At 44.5% G+C, this 24,556-nt stretch overlaps 3 protein-coding genes and 1 long non-coding RNA gene across 15 annotated transcripts in view; 3 read left to right on the top strand and 1 right to left on the bottom strand.

The window, feature by feature from the left end:
- The window catches only part of LOC137483732 (ubiquitin-conjugating enzyme E2 E1), a 45,515-nt gene extending 44,100 nt beyond the window's left edge, over positions 1–1,415 (top strand). For 6 of the 11 annotated variants that reach the window (XM_068207104.1, XM_068207096.1, XM_068207078.1 and 3 more), the window contains one exon: positions 469–1,415. In XM_068207104.1, the coding sequence (XP_068063205.1) occupies positions 469–566 (98 nt within the window). In that variant the 3' untranslated portion in view covers positions 567–1,415. The remainder of the gene's footprint in view (positions 1–468) is intronic. The other 5 variants (XM_068207134.1, XM_068207058.1, XM_068207125.1 and 2 more) reach the window with 1 other exon arrangement.
- A 3,136-nt stretch (positions 1,416–4,551) lies between these two features.
- NKIRAS1 (NFKB inhibitor interacting Ras like 1) lies at positions 4,552–17,050 on the bottom strand. The gene is made up of 4 exons (XM_068207153.1): positions 16,945–17,050; positions 16,125–16,249; positions 8,291–8,532; positions 4,552–5,492 (listed from the first exon to the last, which is right to left on the bottom strand). Exons 2-4 carry the CDS (start codon positions 16,216–16,218, stop codon positions 5,253–5,255), a joined length of 576 nt encoding a protein of 191 aa, XP_068063254.1. The 5' UTR covers positions 16,219–16,249; positions 16,945–17,050; the 3' UTR covers positions 4,552–5,252.
- LOC137483785 (uncharacterized) lies at positions 8,431–12,423 on the top strand. The gene is made up of 3 exons (XR_011004645.1): positions 8,431–8,565; positions 9,147–12,238; positions 12,309–12,423. It is a non-coding gene; the product is annotated as an uncharacterized lncRNA (long non-coding RNA).
- A 1,081-nt stretch (positions 17,051–18,131) lies between the features above and the next one.
- Positions 18,132–23,753, top strand: RPL15 (ribosomal protein L15). 2 transcript variants are annotated; one of them, XM_068207033.1, is made up of 4 exons: positions 18,132–18,273; positions 19,741–19,925; positions 21,185–21,321; positions 23,397–23,753. In XM_068207033.1, the coding sequence occupies exons 2-4, from the start codon at positions 19,754–19,756 to the stop codon at positions 23,700–23,702; spliced, it is 615 nt and encodes a 204-aa protein (XP_068063134.1). In that variant the 5' UTR covers positions 18,132–18,273; positions 19,741–19,753; the 3' UTR covers positions 23,703–23,753. The 2 variants fall into 2 exon arrangements, with proteins under 2 accessions (XP_068063134.1, XP_068063142.1); XM_068207041.1 differs by having other exon boundaries at positions 18,133–18,273; positions 19,744–19,925.
- The last annotated feature ends 803 nt before the right edge of the window (positions 23,754–24,556 follow it).

The raw sequence follows: 24,556 nt of genomic DNA, 5'->3' as shown, positions 1-24,556 counted from the left end.
TTTTATAGGTTGCATTTATATATGTCTAAAGAGGAGAGAAAGGCCAGATCTCACAGTGTACTAAACTTGTTGTACTAAACCCCTTCTTGAGGTTTTATCTTTCCTAGAAGGCAGCTTTACATTGTTACAAGTACACTTAGCATGAGTATCTCAGGCACCCTTGGAAGGAATAAAATAAACCTGAAATGCATAAATTGGTGAAAATCCTCAGTAATGCAAAATACAATTGATTGTTGTGTCTTAAACTTCTTCAAACTTTATTGGCATTTGACACTATCAAATTACAGATTAGTACATCACCATAAATACACAAAATCAGAGAAGATACAGATCACCAATTCAGTATGTTTAGATTGTTACAGTGCACCTTACCCATGTGTTTGCCTTGTATGGAATTCACATTTCAGCTTTATTTAAAAGCTTTTATTGGGTAACTTGTCTGAAATAAGCGGTGTGTTTCCTTTTCAGCTGACCCCCTGGTTGGAAGCATTGCCACTCAGTATATGACTAACAGAGCAGAGCATGACAGAATGGCCAGACAATGGACCAAAAGATACGCTACATAAATTGGATTTTCGTCAAACTCTTACATTATTTGTCTGTGATGGAAAGAGCTGCTTATGATTTTGAAGGGGTGGGGGGTGGGAGGGTGCTGGTAAAGAGTAGGGTATTTCTATAACAGATTTTATTCAGTCTTTTATTTCCTAAGATTTTGTTGTTGTAACTTAAGGTATCTTGCTACAGTAGACAGCTAGGATTTGGAATAGCATACTTTAAGACTGTAATTAGTTCAGCAATATTAGCTCACATATAGTACCGAGAAGAATGTAAACTTCTTAGACTTCTTTGGTTTTCAGTTTGCTTGCAATATGTAAAAGATTAAAACAGCTTAATTTTGTACAGGTACATAGATTGACATTTATGTAAAAGTCCTTTCAAGACTCTACACACTTTTTGCTTTTTGTTTGTTTGGGTTTGAGGGATTGATTTTGTTCTGGGTTGAGTTGTTTTTTTGTTTTTTTTTTTGTTTTTTTTTGGTTTTTTTTTTTTTTTTTTTTTTGTAAAAAGATATTGGGATTGTTTTTCCCTATGGAGGGCACATTGGTATTTAACAAATCCTTTTTAAAGACTGTCATCTCATGATCTGTGATATGGAGAGGTGGATATATGGCCTCATATATGAAATGAGAAGTAGTTAATGTATTATTTTATAAGCCAATCTATCTTTGTGAAAAGAATAAAGGGTTTAATCAGGACTTATGGTAACCTGTAGTGAAATACCTTAAGCTGTTAACTGTAAGGTGTGGAATAGGAGTCACTCAGTGGATTGGTTGTATGTTGTGGGCTACTTAAGTCTGCATTTGTTACTGTGCTAATAAAAATATGTTTAAAAAAAAAAAAAAAGAAGAAGAAAAGATTTCTGCTTAGTCCCTTGCTTTGTCATTTTCCCAGAATGGTGTGTCTGTATGCTTTGGAGGATTTGTGCTGTGTTTAAGGACAAGGGAGATCTGCACTGGCTGCTGCTACTTTAGGAAGACAGTTCCAGACAAACATACAATGAATGACAGTATAAGACCTTCACAACTGTTCACTAAGTGTTGTGCAGGGACCTGGCCATGAGGAGGTAACTTGCCACAGCATCCATGATGGTTACTTTTTAACTTAAGTTTTCATAGCCTTGCCACTGCAGGACTGGCATGTTGTTTGAAAGTACAACCAGAAAAGTGTAAGCCATCTGGAAGGGAAGGAGGCAGTAAGTAAAAGGAAGAAAAGAATGTCTTGGTGCTTTTCTGGTGGAGTGGTCTATTCACACCTGGAAGACAAGGAATCGTGTCATGGTAAGGTAGCAGACAACACCGTAAAGGAGTATCTGTACATCCTCTAACTACCCATAAAGATTATCTCCTAGAGACATAGTGTTTGCATTGAGGTGTGTAGCAACAGGGCAGTTAATTGTGGATATGACATTTCTGACTACTCCCTTAAGGTAAAGGCCGGAAGCACAGATTCATTTTTCATGGCAAGTGCTTCACCTTGCAACATTCTTGTGAGTGCTGGGTGGTCATCTGCGCTCTCAGACTTGGTTTTGTACTTTAAAATAAATTCTGGATGTATTTTATTTACATACTTCTCTTCCTATCTAGATACAGAGCAAATCTAACTTGGTTCAAAGTAATCTGTTAATTAGAGGTGTCCTTTCCTTCGCTGGGTGGGTAGTAGCACCATACCCTCATCGGCTGAACTGCCATCATGTGACACAGTGCATGTTTGATGTATGAGCTCCCTCAGCTGTTTACCTGTTTGGTGCATAGCTACATCACACTAGGAGCATCTCTGATAATCTTTCCTTCTCCTCTACTGAGTAAAGAGGTAAATGGCTTAATATCAGTAGGTTTTTGCCAGCTTCTTGCTTTATGCCACCAGGACTTGTCAAATTAACTGTTGTAATTGGTGGGGGCGACTGATTTGTACAGTGTTTATTCAGCAGGATAGAGGCTTTAGAGGGAAGAGAAAGATGGTTTAGTTTACTAATTTGTTTTTCTTCTTTATAATATTTTTTCTCCATTATCTTGTGAAGGGACTCTGGTTTTGCAGAAGGTAAGTGATCCCAGTGACCTAGAACAGGGTTTGAGTCAGTGGAACAGGAAGAACAAAGTAAATATTCTGCCCATTAGCTACTACATTATACTCTGTACTTTGCTTATTCACCCTGTGTAAGACTCTACTACAGCAAGTTTCATTTTTACTCAGTACCAGCCACTGTGTGCATATCATTTGCAGAGGAGACACTAGATCTTGCATCACTTCTCAGTAAACGCTATGATATTTAGAAAAACATCAGAATACGTTTATGAAAGAAAACAGTGGGTGGTGATTTTTTTATCTGAATGCCTCAAATTATCTAAACTCTAAATTTAGCCAAATCAAAGAAAATGTGTTTGCCTTTATGTAGCCTATTTGGAAAAATGGCCTTAGTCATTTAGAAGTTACTGTTTCTTTTGCCTGTCTTAAAACACTGTCAAGTCCTGGGAGTCCAGTGGAGTGAGTGAGCAAGCTACACTTGCACTGCACAGCTCTGGCAGCCTACAGGTGACATCAGTCTTGGCAGAAGAATTGGCACCGAGTCTGCAGCATGCAGAGCTGGACAGGAACCAGTCATCCCCATTCTTTCCATCTCCAGGCATTTTAAGTTCATTCTGTCTTGTCAACCTGCACTCCCTTGGCTCAAGGGTAAGCTTTAGTGCTGTGCTGTTAGTAGACATCTTCTCTTATTTTGATTGATCCAAAGCTGATGCAAGTCCCTTCCAGAAGGGTTCTGCAGAGCTGAAGAAGAGGAACATAACCCGTTCCTTGGTAAGAGGTTGCAGTGAAGAGATGAACTGCTGCTGCTCAGAAGTGAAGCAGCATGCAGGCAAGGAGAGTCTTCTGGGTAGGGAGAAGCCTGGAGTACATGTGTGTTCAGTAGGAAGTGAGTGAGAAGGGAGTGTCATCCTGCAGCATCGCTGGGGACAATGACTCTTACTGGCCAGCTGCGGGGAAGTCGTGCTATTGTGCTTACTCAGCTGCAGTGTGGAAGCAATTGTATGTTCCTAGCAGGGCATTACAAGAGTTTGCTCATTCATAATTGCTCTCTTATCTTACTCCTTGGCCACAGCAATTCAAACTATATTGAGCAAAGCACATAAACAGTTTCGTCTACCTGCATTATAATGGTAGGGATTCCTGTTTAATTTTTAGTGAAGTGTACTGCTGCTCTGACATTAATAATGTTGACAGACTTTAGTAATGCTGACAGGCTTTATTAATCAGTATTCAAGAAGAGCAATACTATGAGCTTAATTGTGATCATTAAGCATACTATTTAGCACTTATGCTATGACAGTACAAATATTGCTTGTGGTTTTGCTGATTCACAGTGAAATTCTCAGTATTTGTTCAAAAGAGGATTAATTTAATGGAAAATGCAGAAACTGGGTACTTCACTCCCTCTCCCTGCTCTTGCCTTCAAATATAAAGAAAAGCTAGTATCAATTAGTACAGGAGGTTGTTAGATGCCAAAAACTGGCCCCCATCTCTGGGAAAATTGCTCATTCTGTTGCTCTATATATCCCCTTTTGTCCAGTTTACTGCCAGGCTGGCCTGGGACAGCAGATTCCTGCAGCACATAGGTTTGCCAGCGTTGAGTCAAACACAGCACATGCAGTTGTGCTCCTGCAGCCAGACCAAGTGCAGCACATTAAGACCGAGGCCATTTGTACAGGTATTTCTGGGTGTTTGCCCAGGGATGTCTCCAAAAAAGCAGCCTCCTACCCACCTTAGCCCCCACCTGCAGAGTCATACAGCACTTTGTACCAGCTGCTACCTGGCCTAGGGAGGGTGGATTGCTGCGGCTTGCCTGAGCAGCCAGGTAAGTGTGCCCTAAGCAGAGCCCAACAATACCTCCTGCATACAAAATTGATCCATATAATTCTCAGTAAAATTACCACCTGTGGGAATGTGACTGATTTGTACTGGACGTGCTGGAACAAACCCACAGCTATGTTATCCTTAGGTTGTTCAATCAATGAGTACTCTGAGAGCTGTTCTGGTTTCTACAAATGAATTCCTGACGTGAAAGCACTGCTTACTTTGTTGACAAGGTTCATGTTGGGGTATTTCCCAGAAGATGTGGGGGTGGTTTTTTTATTCTTCCAGACACTAGCAAAACATAGGTCGCTAAATCTGGTAATTGTTCCTCCTGCTCTATATCCTTCTCCTACAGCAAGACACTGATCTCAGCCTCTTGCAGCATCAAAAAGCCCTGTGGCCCTGTTTAAGGTCAAGGTAAAAGAGCTGTTGCCATTTCAAATATATCACCTTTCCAAATTGAATGCTTTATTGCAGCTAATACTTTTTGTGACTACAGGCTATAGATCTGCAGGGGGATTATATACTGGTAAGCTGTTGATTTGTCCCTCAACATGGCTGTATCCAGGCATAGTAAAAGCCCCTGCTAGACAGGTATCCATCTGTGCCTACCTCCTCCATAACCCTGGCTGCAAAATAACTGCTCTCATAAAGTGCTTTTTGAGGCTTTTACCACCAGCAGCTTTTCCAAGCCAAGTCTATGAGAAGGAAGGATACCTCTTAGCTATAAGCTTGCTGATTTTATTGCTGAATGATATTATTGCTTTAAGTGAAACTGCAAGGAGCAAATGGCACAAAAAGGACTTAGACTGTGATTTGGCAGCAGGAGACAATGCTAAGCTAGTCTAGTTTTCACAGTTATTCCCTTTGCTCTTCCTTCCAGGTAAGGGAAATGTTGATTTGTTCTGGGACTGAGACAGTTTGCTAGCTAAGAAGGTGAAGGGTTCAAGCAGTGTTTTCCGATCTGTCACAGTCACTTCCCATAGTCTCACTTTCTCAGCCCTTGCCCATTGCTGTGCTGCTTCTGTTTCCACTTGCCTTTGGTCCAGGAGGTCAGTTTTGTTTCCCAAGACAATAACTGCAACCTACAAACCAAACAAGAGGGTGAGCTTTATACCAAAACTATCCACCAGTCACCATCCTTTTAAACAGTGGGCAAGGAGCAACACAGTTCAGTCTTGTTCTGTAACTTAGCAGTGGCACAAGGTGAGTTGCATGTAGATTGGAATATCAGGGTCTGGGATTTGAATTAGCCTCATCTACTTATGGCTTGGAAGCTTGTTTTAATCATAGGATATGCAGGATTTCCCCTTCTCGACACCCCACTTCCCGCCCTCAATGATTGCTTGAAGGGAAACAATAGCCAAGAGATCCAAAGTTAAACAGCCCTATTCTCCACTTACTTGGCACTTGAGCTGCCCTAGACAAATGATAAGAGCATGACATCTGAGTAGGTCACAGCAGCAGATGCTCGAGAGATGAAAAAATGCACAGCAGCAGAGAAAGCCTGGATCCCACACTGGAGGATTTTGCCCAGTTTCTTTCCCAAGCCCCATCCCGCAATATAAATAAAGGCAACCGTGCCAGCAGTCCAGGCAGGCTGGGCTATGGGGTCCCTCTCCCAGCTCAGTCCTGCTGGCTGCCCAGCCCCAGGCACCAAGAACCACCCAAAGGGCTGAAGGGAACAGTCTGCTGAGAGGGGCAGATAAGCACCAGCAGCATCCTCTGGGGAGCAGCTTCAAGAGCAGCACAGCTGTATCAACTCAGATCTGCAGTTGTAAGGATCCATCTTGTGACTTGTGTCACTATGACCCAGACAGTCCAGCGTGGCTGAGCTTGGTAGGTATATGACTTCAGCTTCAGCTCCGGGAAGTGCCAAAGGCAGGGCTGGCTATGTGAAGCTACTGCTCCTCCTTGTTTTAAGTTAACTGTTCTCTAAAAATGTTTTGCCAGCACCAGCTCTTACCAGAAAACCATACCTACATTTTTAGTTCAAGGTCCTTAGTCAAACGCTGTTTTCATCTCTACACTAGTGTTTTGCCAAAGATCAAGTGATAAAGTCCTCTCTTGATGATTTGTGGGGTTTGGTGTGGTCACACCTGCTTGCTCTTTCCTGTTCATCAGGCTAACTCCAGAATGCCTTCTGCTTCTTTCCAGCTAGAGATGTTTGTCCTGTTCCTGTGAGGTCTGAGACTTCTTCTTTTCTACACCAGTCCAGGGTGTTTGGAAAAATGCTGCTTAGGGGTTTTTTCCCCCTCTGTGAGGGCTTTGAAAGAAGCTATAATCTTCATGTGTATTTACCACATGCTCCAGCTGAAATTTTAGCTATGGTAAAGCTCTGTCAGTATAACAGAACAAAACCTCTATTTAGTATAAAATTTGGCCAGGCTTTAAGGTGTGTGCTGGAGAGCTCCCACAGCCAGCAGAGGTGAGGAACCAGCCATCAGTGCTTTCTGTCATCTGCCACTCAATAGGGGACTGTGCCATTCAACGAGTTGAAGTTCTGCCAGCTCAGAAGCATCATGTGTGTAGATACATCCCCAATTCTAGACTTTAAGTCACAGAATCGTTAATCTGCTGATTAACAGTTTACCTTAAGGTAGGACTCCTGATTTCACCTTGTACACCTTAAAGCCTATTTTTTATGGAAATCATAGGAATGAAAACTATTTTATCCATCTTACTGTGGTCACCACTTTTTAAACCATGTCATCTTCAGTCAGAATCACAATTTTGAGCTCTCCAAAAGGATAAGAAAATTGTCTGTTTTCTAAAATACCTGCATGCAATGAGAGAGAAGAGTTCTGACAGATAACACAGATGAGCAGGGTGCAGATCCTGTTGGGGCTGTGGCTCCCTCTCTGCATTGCAACATGCTGTATAGTACCAAAACAGGGCCATCATAAAACACAGTGCCTGGAAAAAATTTCCTGCTTGTCCACCTTTCCTTGCCCTGCAGGGGAGTTATGCTTGACTCTTGTATTCCTGATATACGTGACAGTCTGCAGCTCACACCAGCCCTACCACCTAACATACCTCTCCTGTGACTGCACATTTGTCTGCTGTCAAACTTGAGCCTGCCTTCCTCTACCACCCTGTGTGCTGTCAGTACAAAACAAGTTACATTTTTGCAAAGTGTCTCCCTATCATTATCCAATTAATTCTTCACGCATTTTTTTTTCTTTTAAACAGCATAAAACAGGCATTTGGAAAGGTGTAGGCTAAAGCCATTTAACAGGGAAAACTACTCCAGACTATAGATACTGTAGGAAAAACCGTAATGCTAATGCCACATGCAAGTTATATTTGTTTAGCTAAGCTGAAACACTGTCAGCTGAAAACACTAGCTGCTTTCTAAGGGAAAATAGAGCAGTCATTTCACACAATTGAATTGATTCAATATGGTTGTTAAGATACACTAAAGCTGCTTTGCCAATTGACTAATGTCTGGGAGACCCATTGTCAATTACACTAGTTTGTAAGCCATCAAGTACGTGAATACAAAACAAACAAAGATAATGCCCTTCGTTACATTATTCTATGCACTTGACTTCCCCTGTACAATATCTAAAAAAACATGAGCTGCACTGCTGTAGACCATATGTTTTAGTAGTCATAAGTGTCCTGGCTGGTGCATTCAGCTGACTGAATTTTAGCTGTAGTAAAGGAAATAAGGAGAGAAAAAAAAAAGCATTCTTTTGCATGACCTGCATGGCATGTGAATTAAGCTTGCCTGGCATGTGAAAGCCTCCTTTTTGCTGGGTTGCCCAAGGATGTGGGTATATTCATTTTCCTTTGTAAAGACGTTTACAGAAACAAAAGTTGGGCTTTGCGACCTTATCTTCCTATCACTGATACAGCATTTAGCCAAGCATGCATTTACCTCCTTTTTGTCCCTGAAGACATCGATCTCCTTTTTGAGCAGTTCGACTCTTTGGAACGCTTCGAGGCTGGTCACGGCATACACCAGGACGAAGCCGTCAGCCACGGAGAAATAGTGTTTGGGCAATTCCACGCCCTCCTGCAGACCCCTGGTGTCATAAAGCCGCAACTGTTCCTTCACGCCTCGGTCTGTCTCCACCGATGCCAAATACACATCTTCCATTGTGGCACCCTCTTCTACGCCTGTTTGAAAACAAGCAGGAATGTCCCACTGCCGTAAGTACAGCCTCACTATAAGTGCAGCAGAATTTTGCCCCACAGTAGCTTTCAGTTTGTGTTTTACAGAGTGACTTGACCAGGCCTTGACCTTGCCTGGCATCTCCATTGAGGGCTGCATTCTTAGATGACTGCACTAGCTATTTCCAATAGTGACACTGTAAATACATTAATATGTAAGCACATGATTATGCCTGTTAAAATAATCTATGCAACATGCACATTCAGAACAGGATAAGATATATGCTCTCCTCCCAAGTTTTCCAAACTCCAACCACCCAGTTGTACCAGTTCTGTGCCAAACATGCTGCAAAACGAGCCTGCCCAAACATACCCTTTTGGAACAAGAGCCAGGGAACACCAGATAGTCAAGTACTAACATCTTAAGCCTACTTCTTTGCCTCATAATGAGCTGGATCATACTGCAGAAGCAGGAGCCAAATTCTGGAAATGAATGTGTATTAGTGGGATAACTAACCAATACGTGAAATTAAGCCAGAAAGGGAAGGGGATGTTTGCAGGCAAACAAAGTTGCATACTATATTTCCTCAAATACACAGTGAGCTTTTTCCATCCCCTAGGGATTTAAAATGACTCAGATTTGCTAATACGAACAAGTTCATTTATTGCAAGGCAAGAGCATGCACAGGGTAACAAGCTTTCATATATGTATCACCTGTTCCACCCTGACTATCAGCATACTGGCCCTCTTTCCCTCCTCCTCTCCACACAGTAAATGTGAAGTAATTCAAGGCAGCTTGCTTTGAACTAATTAAAATTATTTTTTCCTAAGCCAAACCTGAAAACACATCAATCACCTTAGCTTTGTGTTCCTGCTGGATGCAGGTGCATAAGGGTACAGGTCGAAACAATCTATGTATAGTGTAGCTGGGCCACTTTCAGAGTGGGTTTTAAGTATTCATATAAGCCCTCTGCAGCCCACGTTTTTGCCTCCACTGCACTCCTATATACAATTGTTTGTTGCTGCAGGACTACAATAATGAGTCCTGCTTTATTCTCTTTGTCTGCAAAAAAGGGACCATTTTAGTGTATTGTTTAAGAAAACACAAAGGATTATCTGGCCTATGAAAATAAGGATTTTGCTATATTCAATAACACTATTCAAAACACTTCACATTGACAAAGAAGCTGAAGCATTCCACCCACGCTGATGGTTTCCCGTGATGTATGCAGCATTCCTGTGCAGGAAAGTGGCACAAGCTGTTCTTTTTGCCCCTCTCTGTGCAGTCTTCATAGATCAAACTCTTATTAGGTTTCCAAAGATTTAATTTATCTTGCCTCCAAATATAGCCACGCTAATGTGTGGGAGCAAAACTGAGAACAGAAGGACAAAGCAAAGGTTAATGAAAAGAGGAAGCACAAATGCATCCTGTGTGATTGTAGAATGTGTTAAAGGGTCACTTTTAAAGACTGAGGTAGTAACAAAGCCCTCTCTGCATATAGCACTGTTGTTTAGACACAGCACTATATTCTTGCTCTGTCTTGCTGCATTGTACAGACAGGTCAAGGAAATAACTAGCATCAGTAAACATGGCTTTGGCAAGAAGGAAGGAACCATAAGTACCTAAGTTTTCTTTTTAAAAAGCAACAAATAATATTGTACAGTTTTTCATCCTCTAAATGCTACACTGTAATCCAACAGCCTCTAATATATCCTTGTTATCCTGTGACAATCTCTTCCTAATGGCATTAAAAGAAGCAGTGAAAAGTATGTCTTTTAACATCCTATTTAAAAATGAAGAGGAAAATTTAAGACCCAGGACTTAACTCAGCAGAATAGAGCAACAAATTTTGATGTGAAATAGGGGGGGCACTTAGGAGGGAGTTGAAATTTATTCACAAGTATCAGATTCCAGAGATGAAATTTCACCTACATGCACTGGGGGAGGGAGTATATGCAAGTACTTTCCTAAGTAAACATAGATACTTTTTAGAAATACCTGTGTCACCTTATTCTAGGCCCTGCTCCAGACCATGTACCAGCCACATCTTGCTGACAATGACGTTTACACTTCTTCTTGGTAGCATCCCATTCAAACACTTCCTAGGTCTGCATTCAAAATGGGTCAGGCAAGTTGTTGTAAGAGAAGCAACACTAGTCAGTGTCCTAGAAAGGTGCTGGCATCATCCCATCCTCCCTGCCACAAAGATCCTGATTCTCTTTCCCTTCACTGGCGTCCTCAGGCATCTTTCTTCCACCACTACCTGGGTGGGCAAGGGCAGCTTGGGCTGGGAAGTTACTATCCTGCAGACTGCTGCCAGCTTGACTGTTTTTTCCATGGAGCAGAGCACTACAGTGAGCCAGCTTTCAGGTTCAGAAGTTGGAGGGGTGAAGGGGAACTAAGAACATAGTGCACAATGTCACGCTTCCTTTGAAAACTAAAGATATAAAAAATTTGGAGAGGGAAAGGAGGAATAGACAGAAGTGATGCCACTCTCTAGCACCTACTTAGCTGGTGTAAATCTTAGGAGAGGCAGAAAGGTATTTGTTTTTTACTGACTGCTGCCACAGAGGAACTGCAACGGGAAGCCTCAGTCATAAATTGGGTGTTGTTCCAACCCTTTGTGGCTTCCCAATGAGGAAAAGAAAAGGCTCAATATACTAATGAATACTGCACACTCAGGGTAGGCTCAGCAGATAGACTGCAAATACCTAAGTAAATCAAAATTTCAAGAAGGATGGAATTTCAAAAGTTCCCAGCTGGATCTTGAACATTAATGCAGTACAAATTTTGTGTCTTCTTGGGTACTTTTGAAGATCTCTTGTGTAATCTCTTTTTCTCTTTTTCCAGAGGAATTCAGCAAAGAGCTCCTATAACCTGCTATTCCTTATGTTTATAAGCTGCAGAATAACAGGCTTTTCTTATTTAGATCTCAAAAGACTGTGTATCAGAGGATCCCTGACTTGGGTAAGAGCTGGACAAACCTCAGGAGGAGCTGATCTGTTTAGATTTAGCTGCTAGGGAAGTACTAGTCCCACCAACAAATAGCCAGGTTGTGACCCTCAGTTACACACATTCAGTTCCATTTTCATCTATTTCTAAAGTGCAAAGCTGATGGCAACTCTATCACCAGGTAGTTTTAATTTAAGAAATGAAGATGCAAAAAGGTGTCTCTGCCCATGGCAAGAGGCTTGGAAGGAGATGATCTTTAAGGTCCCTTCCAACACAAACCATTCTATTGTTTCTATGAATACATAATTAGGTTAATTGGCCTCCACATCCAAAGTGTGTAAGCCAAAACCCCAAATCCCTCCAGCTGGAACAAGTGAGGCATTTTCTCTCATTATGGCTTCTAACACAGTAATATATGGTGTTTTCATTCCTAGCTAGTAAGAGGATCTGAAGTAGCTGCTTATGAATAACGTGACCATATCAGCTATTTACAAAGCCAGGAGGTAGAGATAAGTTTTCTACAAGGGAGAGTTCTCATCTCCTCCTTTTGAGCTGATAAGCTTTAGTATAGGCTGAGAGGCCAGAAATATTTTAAAGCCAGAAGAAAGACTCCTTTCTGCACCATCACTGAACAGGAACACTGTTTAAGGAAAAGTATCCATCTTCTTTACAGACGTGTCCTGTGCCAAAGCTAAGCCAGAAAGTCTCCTGCTAGCCTGGTCAAGAGAGGTCAGGCCAAGCAGTGACAGGTACCACAGGTACTTAGTGGGACAATCTCCTGCTGCCAGTCAAGGACTCAGGAGAGAAGACTGGCTCCTCTTTCTTCAGGACAGCAAGGTGGAGGATTTGGATGAACACAACACTTAAGTCACAAAATAAGAGATCATCCCAGGTACAAGGCAATCACCGAATCATGGAATAGTTAAGGCTGAAAAAGATTTCCAAGATCGAGTCAAACTGCTCAATCAGCACTGCCAAGCCCACCACTCAATCACATCCCCAAGTGCCGTATCTACGTGGTTTTTGAACACCTCCAGGAATGGTGCTTCCACCACCTCCCTGAGCAGCCTGCTCCAATGCCTGAACACCCTTTCCTTAGTTTTTCCTAATATCCAATCTAAACATCCCCTGGCACAACTTGAGGCCATTTCCTCTTTTCCTGTTGTTTGTTACCACTTGGGAGAAGAGACTGACCCCCATCTGGCTACACCCTCCTGTCAGGTATCTGCAGAGAGCAATAACGTCTCCCTTTGGAGCCTCCTTTTCTCTGGGCTGAACACCCCTAGCTCCCTCAGCTGCTCCTCATCACAGCAGTGCACCAGACCCTTCTCTTCACCAGCTTTACTGCCGTTCTCTGGACCCACTCCAGCCCCACAATGTATTTCTTGTAGAGAGGAGCCCAAAACTGAACAGAGGATTCAAGGTGCTGCCTCATCAGTGGTGAGCACAGGGGGATGATCACTGCCCTGGCCCTGCTGGTGACACCATTTCTGATACAGGCCAGTCTGCCATCCGCCTTCTCGGCCACCTGGGCACACTGCTGTACCTGTATATGTACCACATACACATGTGCAATCCTTAGCAACTCTTTGCTCTGACCTATGGTGATATAGTCCCTACATGACTCAATGCTAAATGTGCACCCATTTCAAACATTACCTTTTTGTTTTTTTCTAATTCCTTGTATTAATTTGGTGAGAGTGTCTGCCTTGCAATAGCTACATTATTTTACGTGGTTCTGAGAGCATGTCTCATCTATTTGTCCTCTCCTTTCCCATCTTGGGACACAAGGCAAACTCCCTTGCAGTTTAAAGCCTAGAACAAAATCCAATACCAGACATCATTTCTCACATGCTACACGGACACAGATAGTCCCTTTTTGGGGTATTCCTCCTTCCTGGGTACTTTTTCCTCTTTGACATCAAGCAATCTTAGTGCCTTTTCAAGAGTATTAGCTGCTGACCATGTAAGTAACAGTGGCACTTAGGGACTTTATCCATGACAAGCCAGGGAGACCTGAAGGTGCATGCTTTTCTAGGAAAAGATACAGTGCAACGGGGTTTACAGCACCATCACCAAGCACACAGCCAGGAGCATGGGCTCAAAGCCAAGGGCTTTACATAGCAGCATGAAACCTCCAAGGACTCTAATCACTTCCCTGACACCAGCTGTGCCACCACTCCTTCTTACAGGAAACAGGAGGCATGTGAGCATTGACAGACTCATGGCTGATTTACAGCCTGGAGGAGATCCTTGTGACAGTGGCTGTGACACCTCGGAGAATGGCAGCAGACCTTGTGCTCTGAGCCTCCAACCAAGTTCTAGCGTGCCTCTTGTCTCTGAGAGGAGAATGTGCCTGCCATCAGAATGGAAAGACTCCCTGTGTTGGCTCAGCGTCCTCCCCACCTTGGAGTGGCCGCAGAGCTGCTCCTGACGTCAGTCAGGAAGCACAGGTTTTGAAACAGCTTGTGTCCATGTTGCCATGCCTGGTGAGCTGCCTTGCTGGATGGCTCTGAACAGACAGGCTTTCAGCAAACACAGTACTCCCTTCTTGCTTCCGGCCAAAAAGGCCAGCAGCCAAGATGTACATGTCTGCTTTCTGGAGCTCACAAGCTTTAGGAAACGAGGATCAGGAGACTGTAATCATGTTTCAGGTGTGGAAGGACCACCCCTGCAATGGTAGCACCATTGTGTAGTTTAAAGCAGCTCAGCTAAGGAGCAGTCAAAGACTCACCATTCCTCAAACTCCGTCCTTGTGTAGTGAGATCCTCACAATGGCATCCTGCCTCTGCAATTCAGCAGTTAAATCAATACAGAGTGGAACAGTAGCTGAAGGTCTTCTGGGAACCATTTCCAGCAGCCCATACTCCAGGCAACCCCTGCCACAACTGCCTATGTGCTGAGGAAGGGGCAGGGAGGATGGTGACCACTCAGCAGGACTGCCAAAAGCACCAGCTGATTGATCCATGCCCTCAAATGTGCCTGATGGCCTGTGTCGGGGATATCAAAATTGCTGGGCCATGGCCACTCTTCTCTTGGGGGTGCAGCAACTCCGTAATGACCCTCTCCATATCTTCATCTTGTCTCTGCTACTTGCCCTATTTCTCTGAATGTCTCAGGAATATGATTTGACCAAAATCACAGGAAACAGGAAACTACCTTCTTCCTTCTCCCCTTGCTCTCCCCATCTGCTATCAGCTGTTCCGTCCCTTACCAGTAGCTCCAAAAAATAAGAGCAGAGCTGCAGGCAAGGAAAAATTATCTTTTTAAGTCCAGGGGGGCGGGGGGGAGGTCTATGTTGCTCAATGGCCAAGCTGCAGCAGGATATTTGGGAGTGACAGAGGGACACCCACGGCTAAACCCCAGGCACGAGGCCTCACTCCGGTTATGTCAGCCAGTGTCCATGATGTTGTATAATCATGTACATGGCTGGCTCCATAAATAGCTCCTCTGATCAGCAACACCCAAATATCCTTCCTGACGGGGTTGCTAATAGGAGGCAGGAATTAATGCATGGCAATACGCTTTAAGTAACGTGGCCTTGCTCATGCTGCTCAGGCGTCTCTGACAGTCACCCAGCCCAGCACAGAGGAGAGGCAGGTCGGTAGAAAAGGGAAAAATCTTCAGCCTGCAAAGCTTTGCAACCTTCACGTTGAAAGCTACACAGGGCTACGTGCCTTGTGCTCAGTAGGATGCTGGAAACAGATGTTGCTGCAACATTAGAGGAAATCCTCCTTTTAAACACGGGTATTAGCACACAGTTCTGCATCACGCTTTGCCAGCAAATTCCTCCCATCCACACATTTTAAAGGTGCAATGCTGCAAAGCACCATGCTAGAAATCCGTCTGTTTATCCAACAACTTATCCCAATGTCTAATTTACCGGCTCAAGAAAAAAATGCCAAATGACGAAACATCTTCTGTCAAAGCCCTGGTGCCACCCCTTGTTTCTAGGTGAGGCAGGAAAAATTTGTCAGCCTGATGATCATTGCCCTTCCTTTCAAAGCCAAATGTGGAAACAGAGGGAAACGTGCAGGCTCTGCCTTTGTTCCATTTATTTTGTGCACAGCAAATATCAGGCACCCCCTGTTCCTCTGTCAAGTCTGTTTTCCTCGTGGGGATTACTTAAAGAGCAGAGACACTTGGCCTTCGAAATTCAGCATAGAACGTGGAACCTAAAGCTGAGCAGTTTTTCTTTCCAGAGCTTTGATTAAATGTTAGCCAAAACCAAGCAAAATAAAGCTTTAAGAAGATGAAACAAAAGTCTAAACAGTGTCTACACTCATCATGTGACAGCTATTTATTTTTCAGGCATCTACGGCATCTTTCAGGGAACGAGATATTTCTTTTGTAAATACGTGGCAGGCACATCACCCACTTTCAATGTTTGTTTCTTTTTAAACATTCTTGTGTTTTATTACTGGGAACATCATGGAACAGGTTCTTCTCCAAGACTCTTTTAAAAATCCGTAAGCAAGGGACTATGAATTTTAGGAACAGCCCAGAGATGCCACAAAATCATATTAATTTCCTCTTTCACAGCGCAGTTCGCAGTCCTCCATTACTGGTGTTTTGGGGCCCACACTGAACAAGATGCTAGAAAGGATGCTAAACAACCTCCCCCCAAAAGTAAAAATGTCTCACCGACAGTATGCTTTCCATAGAGAAGCTGCTCCAAAATCGCAGTCTTTCCCACTGAGGCCATTCCACAAACCACCACCTTGTAGCCCTTTCCCATGCTTCCCGAGGGCCGGTTCCACGGTGGAGCCCTGTGCAGACACGGGAGGCTGTGAGCCCAGCACGGCGCGGGGATGGGCACGGGCAGGAGCTGAGCCCACGGAAGGCGCAAGGCAAAGCGCGAAGCAGCGGGGGCACAGCTCCCTCCCAGCGCTTGCCGGCGACTGATATTTTTAGGACTAGAGTTTCCTCCCACACCATTTTTTTCAGGTTTTAGGCTGCTGCCAGTGGTGCTGGTGCTTGCCTGCAGCCCTGACACTTGTCCTGTCTGGTTTGGGGAGACCGGGAGCGCTGGAGCATGCACACCCCCGGGGCAGGGGCTGTGTTTGTTGGCGTGTGTGTGCACGGCATTATCGGGCTTCCTGGGTTTGCAGTGGGCTTGATGGTATCTCATGGTACCAGGATGACTTCTGGAAATGCAAGAAAATGGTGGTTCCTTCCCTTTTATTCTGCTCACAAGAAAGTTTCTAGCTTTTTTGGACCAGGAGCTACAAAACAGGAGCGTTAAAGGCAGAAGCACAGGAAAGCAAATGCAGAAAGCAGGTTTTTTTGGTCTGCTTTAAAGCAGTTTGATGGATGGGGGCTGGCTCTAGCAGGAGGCATCCAGCAGCTAGGGGCACTTCCAGTGAAAACTTCCATGGGCATGCCAGTGAGCCATGGCAGGGAAGCAGGCCCTGACTCAGTTTGATCTTTGGAGCCATTTCCCACAAAGACAGCTGAAGAGTACCTTTTCTGGACCAGGAGGGGCTGACGTTGTCCTTCTTCAATTCCAGTTTAACCAGGTAATGCTCTGAAAAGCATACACTGAAAAACAGAAAGGTCATCCTGCAGCCACAGGTAGGGAGGCAGAAAGGACTTGCAGGCTGGGAAAGCCTAAATCATAGAATCATAGAATGGCTTGGCTTGGAAGGCAGCTTAAAGATCCTCTCCTTCCAGCCTCCTGCCACCAATGAGACCAGGTCGCTCAACGCCCCATCCAACCTGTGCCGTGCCATATGCAGGAGGGAGGGGAGCAGGGATAGGAGTGGGTAAAGCCAGGGCCTGCAGAACCAGGGACTCCTTGGTGCTCTCTCCCTACCCTCCACTGAAAATGTTTTACAATTGGTTTTAGGGTTTGTGGGGTTTTTTTTGGTTTTTGGGTTTTTTTTTTTTTTCCTTAGCGTTTATTATTTAGAACAGCACAGAATCATTAGGTTGGAAGAGACCTTTTAGATCATCCAGTCCAAACATCAACCCAGAACTACCACTGTAACCACTAAACCACTAAACCACATCATCCAGCTCCATATCCAGATGCCTCTTAAACCCCTCCAGGGATGGTGACTCCACAACATCCCTGGGCAACCTATTCCAATGCCTGACTGTCCTAACAGTGAACATTTTTCTTCTAATACCTAATCTGAGTCTCCCCTGTCTCAGCCGAAGGCCGTTTCCTCTGGTCCTCTCACTGCAGTCACAGCAGAGGAGACCAGCCCCCAGCTCGCTACCTTCTCCTTCCAGGGAGCTGTAGAGAGGGATGAGGCTCCCCCCGAGCCTCCTCTTCTCGAAACTAAACAAACCCAGCTCCCTCAGCCGTTCCTCATAATTTTACGATTTTTAAAATCATTATTATTTTAGAGGCATTTTTTAAGGCTTCTTTTCAGGGTTTTAAGCAAAGTCCCACCCCAATCCCTGACCTGGGGCTCTTATGGGGGTTGGGGAGAGGGAGTGTCTCGGGGGATGCCGCATCTCGCCAAGCCCCTGCCCCAGCGTGTAGCCCCAGTGCCCTGGCCCCGGAGCGCGCCCCCGGCCCCCGAGCGCGCCCCCGGGGCCGCCCCCCCGCCGCGAGCGCGCACCTGCACAGACGGCCCGGCCGGCCCCGCGGACGCGCGCGGGCCCCGCCCCCGCCGCCCATTGGCGGGCGCGGGGGGCCGGGCCGGGCGGGGCGGGACGCGCGGCCCGCACCCCCGCAGGACTACATTACCCATGAGGCACCGCTGCCGCCGGCGGAAGGGTGTTGCGGCCCGAGGGTTTGTGGGAAGTAGGGCCTTTCCTTTCCGTCGCTGGGCGCCATCAGGTGAGGGCCGGTCCGCGCGGCCTTTCCCTCAATCCGCGCCCATCCCGGGATCCGGGCGCCCATCCGCCCGTCCAGCCGCCGCGCCCGCCCGCCTCCGGGCGGGATGGGGCTGCTCCTGCGGCGCGGAGCCTCTGGGAGGCCGGTGGAGGAGGGCCCGCGGGCTGCGCCTCGGTGGGGCGGGGAGGGGAGCGGGGCACCCGGCGTGGTCCTGGAGCGCCAGAGCGGGTGCGGGTCGGTGACGGACGGCGCGCATCCCCATATCACTGGTTTCCTTCGGGTTTGCGGTTTGATCGTGGAGTTTTCTTGTGCAATTAGGCCGTGAAAAGGTGGGGTGGCTGGGGATGGGAATGGATGAGCTATAGCTGGGCAGGTTCAAACGAGGGGTATCCAAGATCACACACGAACTGTTTGTGGCGCGTTTTTACATGTAAATAAAGTGAGCTGCGTGTGTCTGATGGTGAGTTGGGTGGGGGCTTGATGGAGTTCAGGTACACGTGCTGATTGCTGCAGAGGCCTCAGAGGTTTTTAGGAAAACAGAGTAATACGACAAAATAAAGTAATATGTGATTTTTGAAACTCCTTCAACTATTCAGTCATATTCGTTTAAGACATGTTCATACTATTAAGACATATTCAGCTCAGAAGAGGGAGTTTGTAATAATCATTGTTTTCTTAATGACAAAATTTGACCTGTAGGAACTTTGTCTTGAGTCTTTCCTCTGCTGAAGTCAATACAAACTACCCCAAATGGTGCTCAGCACAAGAGATTTTTAGAAACAACTCTACGAAAGCCCACAGGGCATCTATGGAGCAAAACACAAATGTCAGCAGCAGTAGGACGCTGAGCTATGACACTTCTTTTTTAGTATGACACGGTCAGTACGCCTCCTTTTACTTAAAGCCCAGTTCCAGTAGATATGGGGGAAGGCCTTGTCTCTCCTGAGATGTGGGAGACACCATGTGAATAGCTCCAAGGAAGTAAAAGTCCCAATCCAGTTAGTTTCTGAAGCAACTGTTAAACTTCCACTTACAAATAAAGCTGTTAAGCTTTCATTTAGAAGTAAAACCTTTATAGTAAAGTCAGAGTTAACAATAAAGGCCATACTCCTCACAGCCCTGTAGTTCTTGATATTTGTATGTATAACTTGATTTGTATGTAAAACTTGATTCAGGTGTTGATTGTTGGGTTCGGTAGTATCAGACATAGTGCATCTGAAAATTTCTCGGTTAAGGAGTTTAACACTTCAGAATACATAAAATAGGAAGAAAATTACTGGGAATGGTGACTGCAGGGTGTCATGCTGAAGGCTGCCAGGTGTGATCCATGTTTCCAGGTGTGTCAGTGGTACGAGAGCTCCCTGTCTTTCAGTGCTGTTCCATGTGCGATCAGGTGCAGTGCCCCTGTTGGAAGAGGTTCCAACTGGGAGTTGTTTTTGGTGCAGTGTTTTCACCGAGCTCTCTATCCAGCAGGTAGACAGACATGGGTGCCTACAAGTACATCCAGGAGCTCTGGAGGAAGAAGCAGTCGGACGTGATGCGGTTCCTGCTGCGCGTGCGCTGCTGGCAGTACCGCCAGCTGTCGGCCTTGCACCGCGCCCCGCGGCCCACGCGGCCGGACAAAGCCCGCAGGCTCGGATACAAGGCCAAGCAAGGTAATGGCACGGACAGGTGAGGTCTGTGTGCCTCACGATGGAGTGACATCGGCTTCCTTCGGTGACAGCAGAGTAACAAAGTCTGAAACAGAAGTATCCCCCAATAAACTGAAGTGTCCTGCGTGAAGTGAGCAGAGTATCATAAATGTCCTCTGTTGGTAGCAGTGCCCACAGCCTAAAACCTTAACTTCACTTAATTTCGCATCTGTGCCTTCTGTTGCCATTCTGGCAGGTGAAGACCAAGTGGGCTTTGGCCTCAATTTTTGTTCTTGTGCAATGTTAGTGCCACACAGTTGAGCAGGGCCTTTAGTATCCTAGGTTTGGGGGATGTCCTTTCTCTGCCTAAGTTTTGTCATGTGTTACTTTGACTTTTTTCAGGTGACTGAGCTGTGACCTTCTAGCACCTTGAAAAAAGCTTCAAGAGAACTGGATAGAGATTTGCACAAGAGCATGTAGTGACAGGACAAGGGGAAGGGTTCCAAACTGAAAGAGCAGGTTTAGATTAGATACTAGGAAGAAACTGTGAGGGTGGTGAGGCACTGGAGCAGATTGCCCAGAGGAGTTGTGAATACCCCATCCCTGGCAGTGTCCAAGCCAAGGTTGGATGGAGCTCTGAGCCAACTAGTCTGGTGGAAATTATCCCTGTCCATGGCAGGGGGGTTGGAACTGGATGATCTTTAAGGTTCCTTCCAACTCAGCCATATTATGACTGTATTACAGCTGCATGCTCTTGAGCAAGATGATTGTATTGTCATTGAAAAACAGTTACTGGTCAGGGAAAGAAATGGGAAAAGTGGCTATCCATGTGTAACTTGTGGAAATCCATTTATTTATTCACAAAGAAAATAAAAAGCTAAGATGTGACACTTCTGTTACTGTTTATCTAGTTTTGTCATTTCTCAGTTACCAGATTTCAGCAGGGTTTGTGGATGGCTTGTGCTTTTTGAGTGCTGCCATCTGAATTGTGTAGTTTGGTTAGTGGTTTTGCTGATCTTAGTTGGTTTGGGACTGGATAGTGGAAAGGTGCCATAAGCTGTGGTTTGGAACCAAAACCAGTTGCATCAGGATATCACTTTCCTTACTCAGTTGTAATGAAAATAACAAAAACACCTTGCACTATCCACCTCAAGTTGTAAATTTTGGTAAAAAATGGCAAAATTACTTTGTGTTGCAGCATTTCATTTAAATTTTGGGGTATTGGAAATGCAGTACAATTGCTACTAGAATTGTTCTGGTTCCTGAGTCACAGTTTGTTTTAGGTTACGTTATTTACCGTGTCCGTGTTCGCCGTGGTGGCCGCAAACGCCCAGTCCCCAAAGGTGCAACCTATGGTAAGCCTGTGCATCATGGTGTTAACCAGCTCAAGTTTGCCCGGAGTCTTCAGTCTGTAGCAGAGGTGAGTATTTTGGTTATTGCTCACAAATTTGGGTTGGAAAGTTTTAGTCTGTAAAAGCTGAAAATACTCAAAGACAAAAAATACAACACCAAACCAGCTGTTTTGTTAAGTTGTTAGTAAGATTCGGAAGGATGGTGGCAGGAAAGCAGCAGAATGTCTTTAAAAGCTCTACTGAGACAATAAAAAAACTATTCAGACTTTTAAAATGGGGTCTATGGGAACCACTTAAGTGGTTTAGTGAAGTTCATACTTCTCAAGTATGCCACAATATTTGTTACGAAAAACACATAATTAGTCCAAGCCACAGTAAAATAGCTAGGCATGAGAAATAAGAACTTGCATGTGCTAAGGTCTAACTTGTCAATAAATCCCAGTCCTGTGTTCCCTGATGTGTGGTGTGGATCACCAGCTGCTAGGGATGGTCCTTTCACAAAGTACACGTGGGTTCCTGTCTTAAAGCCTGTAGCACCTGTTTGTGTAGTAGTGCTGCACAGCACACTTAGCTGTATTGCAGGAGCTGAAGGCAGTGTGCCAGAGACCTGCTTCTTTAGAAAAAACTGGTACCTCACAAGCACACAGCTTGGTGGTTAACTTATTTTTAGGTGAGATCTTGTTACTGAAATACTCAAAATGTAAACTTCGATTTGATGAGATCTTGTAAGCTTCATTGCTATCACCGTTGTAGTCTGGAAGAGATAGACTTCTCACCTTTACGAAAAAAAAAAACTTTTTCAGTGGGTTAGAGTTAATACCAGGCTGCATTCTCAAACTAGACATTGTGGAGGAAGGGTGAGTGTCATTGCCTTTCCATCTTGAAGCAGAAGACTTTTCTGTTCTCAGGACTTTGAAAATATTGCTGAGTGACTTCTGCAAGTTGAATATGGTGGGATTATTTTTTTTCAGGGAAAAGATATAAATGGGACATGTTTATTTTAAAAGAAGCACAGGTGATGAGTTTGAATTAAAAATGCTGTTCTGTTTTCAGTGCTCATGGCATTCTCTTCATATGTATTATTCCCAGATACCTGATGGCAATCACATGCTCACTTAGGACAACTACGGAAGCGGTTATTTGCCCTCAGCTTTAGCTTCAAATTTTCTGAATCTGACACAGTCTTTCCAGAAGACTTAGATTTTTCAGATTACAGAAATGCAAAGCCTCAGTTGGAGCTCCCATCCTCGAATAGAAGCTGGTTGATGGTGATTGGTGTTCTGATATTTCATACAGGTGTTGCTCTCACACTAGAATAAAAGAACTTGAAAAAATGTTATTCCATGTGCGGAAAATAGTCAAGCTGTTTAGAGCAGCCTGTAACAATAGGTTAAGATCACATTGGGGAAGAAAATGAACAGGGTCCATTGGTTCATGCTTCCCCATGATGATGACAAAGTCCTAAACACACTTAGTGTGTTTTAAATAAGGAACATTCTTGACTGAAGAAGCAGATTGAGTTGTATAATTGCTATTTTCTGCTTTGTTTTGTTTTCTGAACTAAGATTGTGTCTTCCTAACCGCAAGTGAGGATAGGAATAGCACACACTAATACGCCAGCAGTGGTACAAAGATTTGTTGCATCAGCTATTCCTTTACTCCCACCAGTACAGGCTTACACTCTGCAGAAATTTATTTCTTACCTGTAGCTTTGGATGTGGAAATTAATCAGTCTTTCATAACTTCCCATAAAAGATTTTTCCATGACCCCAAGTGCAGCTCATGCTCCTCATCTTCACTTTGAAGTTATTTTTAACATAGTGTTTTTATTGACTGGGTGCTTCTGTGTACGCAGAGTTCTTTCTTCTGTCAACCAAGCACCTTCCTGCTCATGGTCTTTAAAACGTGTTTCATGCAGGAATCCAAACAGCCTTTTTTTTTTTTTTTTTTTTTTTGTAACACAGCGTTCTTTTCAGCTTTTACTTTCCTTGCACCTTTGCATATGGAAGGGGATGAGTTTTTCTAAGAAAAGAGGTTGTCCTCGGGAAAATTGAAATTTTATGTTTGAGTTAATAACCTTCCTGCATAAAGAGCGTCCTGCATCCAGGGTTTTACGGCCTGTTGCATTTATTTTTTCCTCTAGGAACGTGCTGGCCGTCACTGTGGGGCTCTGAGAGTCTTGAACTCGTATTGGGTGGGTGAAGATTCCACTTACAAGTTCTTTGAAGTGATCCTGATCGATCCCTTCCATAAGACCATCAGGCGGAACCCCGATACCCAATGGATCACCAAGCCTGTCCACAAGCACAGAGAGATGCGCGGGCTGACGTCAGCCGGGCGCAAGAGCCGCGGGCTTGGCAAGGGCCACAAATTCCACCACACCATCGGTGGCTCGCGCCGTGCGGCCTGGAGAAGGCGCAACACCCTGCAGCTGCACCGCTACCGCTAATTCTTGTACACTTGGCCATCTAATAAAGATCATGCAGGTTGTTCAATTTAACAGTGCTTCTGCTGCTTCTTGGGTTATGTAGATAAGTGTAGAATTCTCTGGGAGTTCAGGTGTTTCCACATTTTGACAGGCTTTTGAAAATGTAATTGGATACTTGTGGAGATTGTAGGCCTGGAGTATGGACTTCTGTGATGGGTTTCACTTTTGATAACATGGAAGGACGTGTGTAATGTGTATTGAAAGGCCAGGGGCTGGTCCATGCTCTTTTTTCTCTTGGTTTGAGTTTATTTAGTCATTATTTGTAGGCTGGGGTCTCTGTTTGTCCTGTGCTTGGACTGAAGGCCAGCTTTGATCTTGTGCAATGAGATGTAAACCGAAAGTACTCATTTATTTTTTATGGGTAATTAAATACTAATGGCTATTTTTTTTTTCAAGTTCTGTTTTATTGTACTTCTTCAGTGTCAAACCAGCTCTTGGGCCTCTCAAACATTGTCTAAATCAGCTAAGCACAGAATGGAAAGGTGAAGGCGTGCTCTGTTCATTGCAGTGCACAGTACTAAAAATGTGGGCACATTGCAAAGAATTATAAGGTTTTAGGCTGAGCAATAAAATACTGGCTGTAGAGTAGTAGGTATTTCATTTGTCAAGATTGAGGGGAGACAGTTTCTTAAACCTTCCTTTTGATACCAGAACAGAAAACCTGTGTCTGTTAAAATCTGCATTCTGATTTACTCTGCATGGTTAGGTGGTAGAAATAAACACATTTGAATAACAGTTATAGATAAACTTATTTAGACTACTTTTTGTGAAATCACAGTGTGATCTTTTCAGCATGAAGTCAGTTTGCACATAAA

This window comes from Anomalospiza imberbis, chromosome 1, assembly GCF_031753505.1.
Source record: "Anomalospiza imberbis isolate Cuckoo-Finch-1a 21T00152 chromosome 1, ASM3175350v1, whole genome shotgun sequence".
Taxonomy (NCBI): Eukaryota; Metazoa; Chordata; class Aves; order Passeriformes; family Viduidae; genus Anomalospiza; species Anomalospiza imberbis.
The sequence above is the reverse complement of the archived record's forward strand: the minus strand, read 5'-3'. Positions and strand labels throughout refer to the sequence as shown.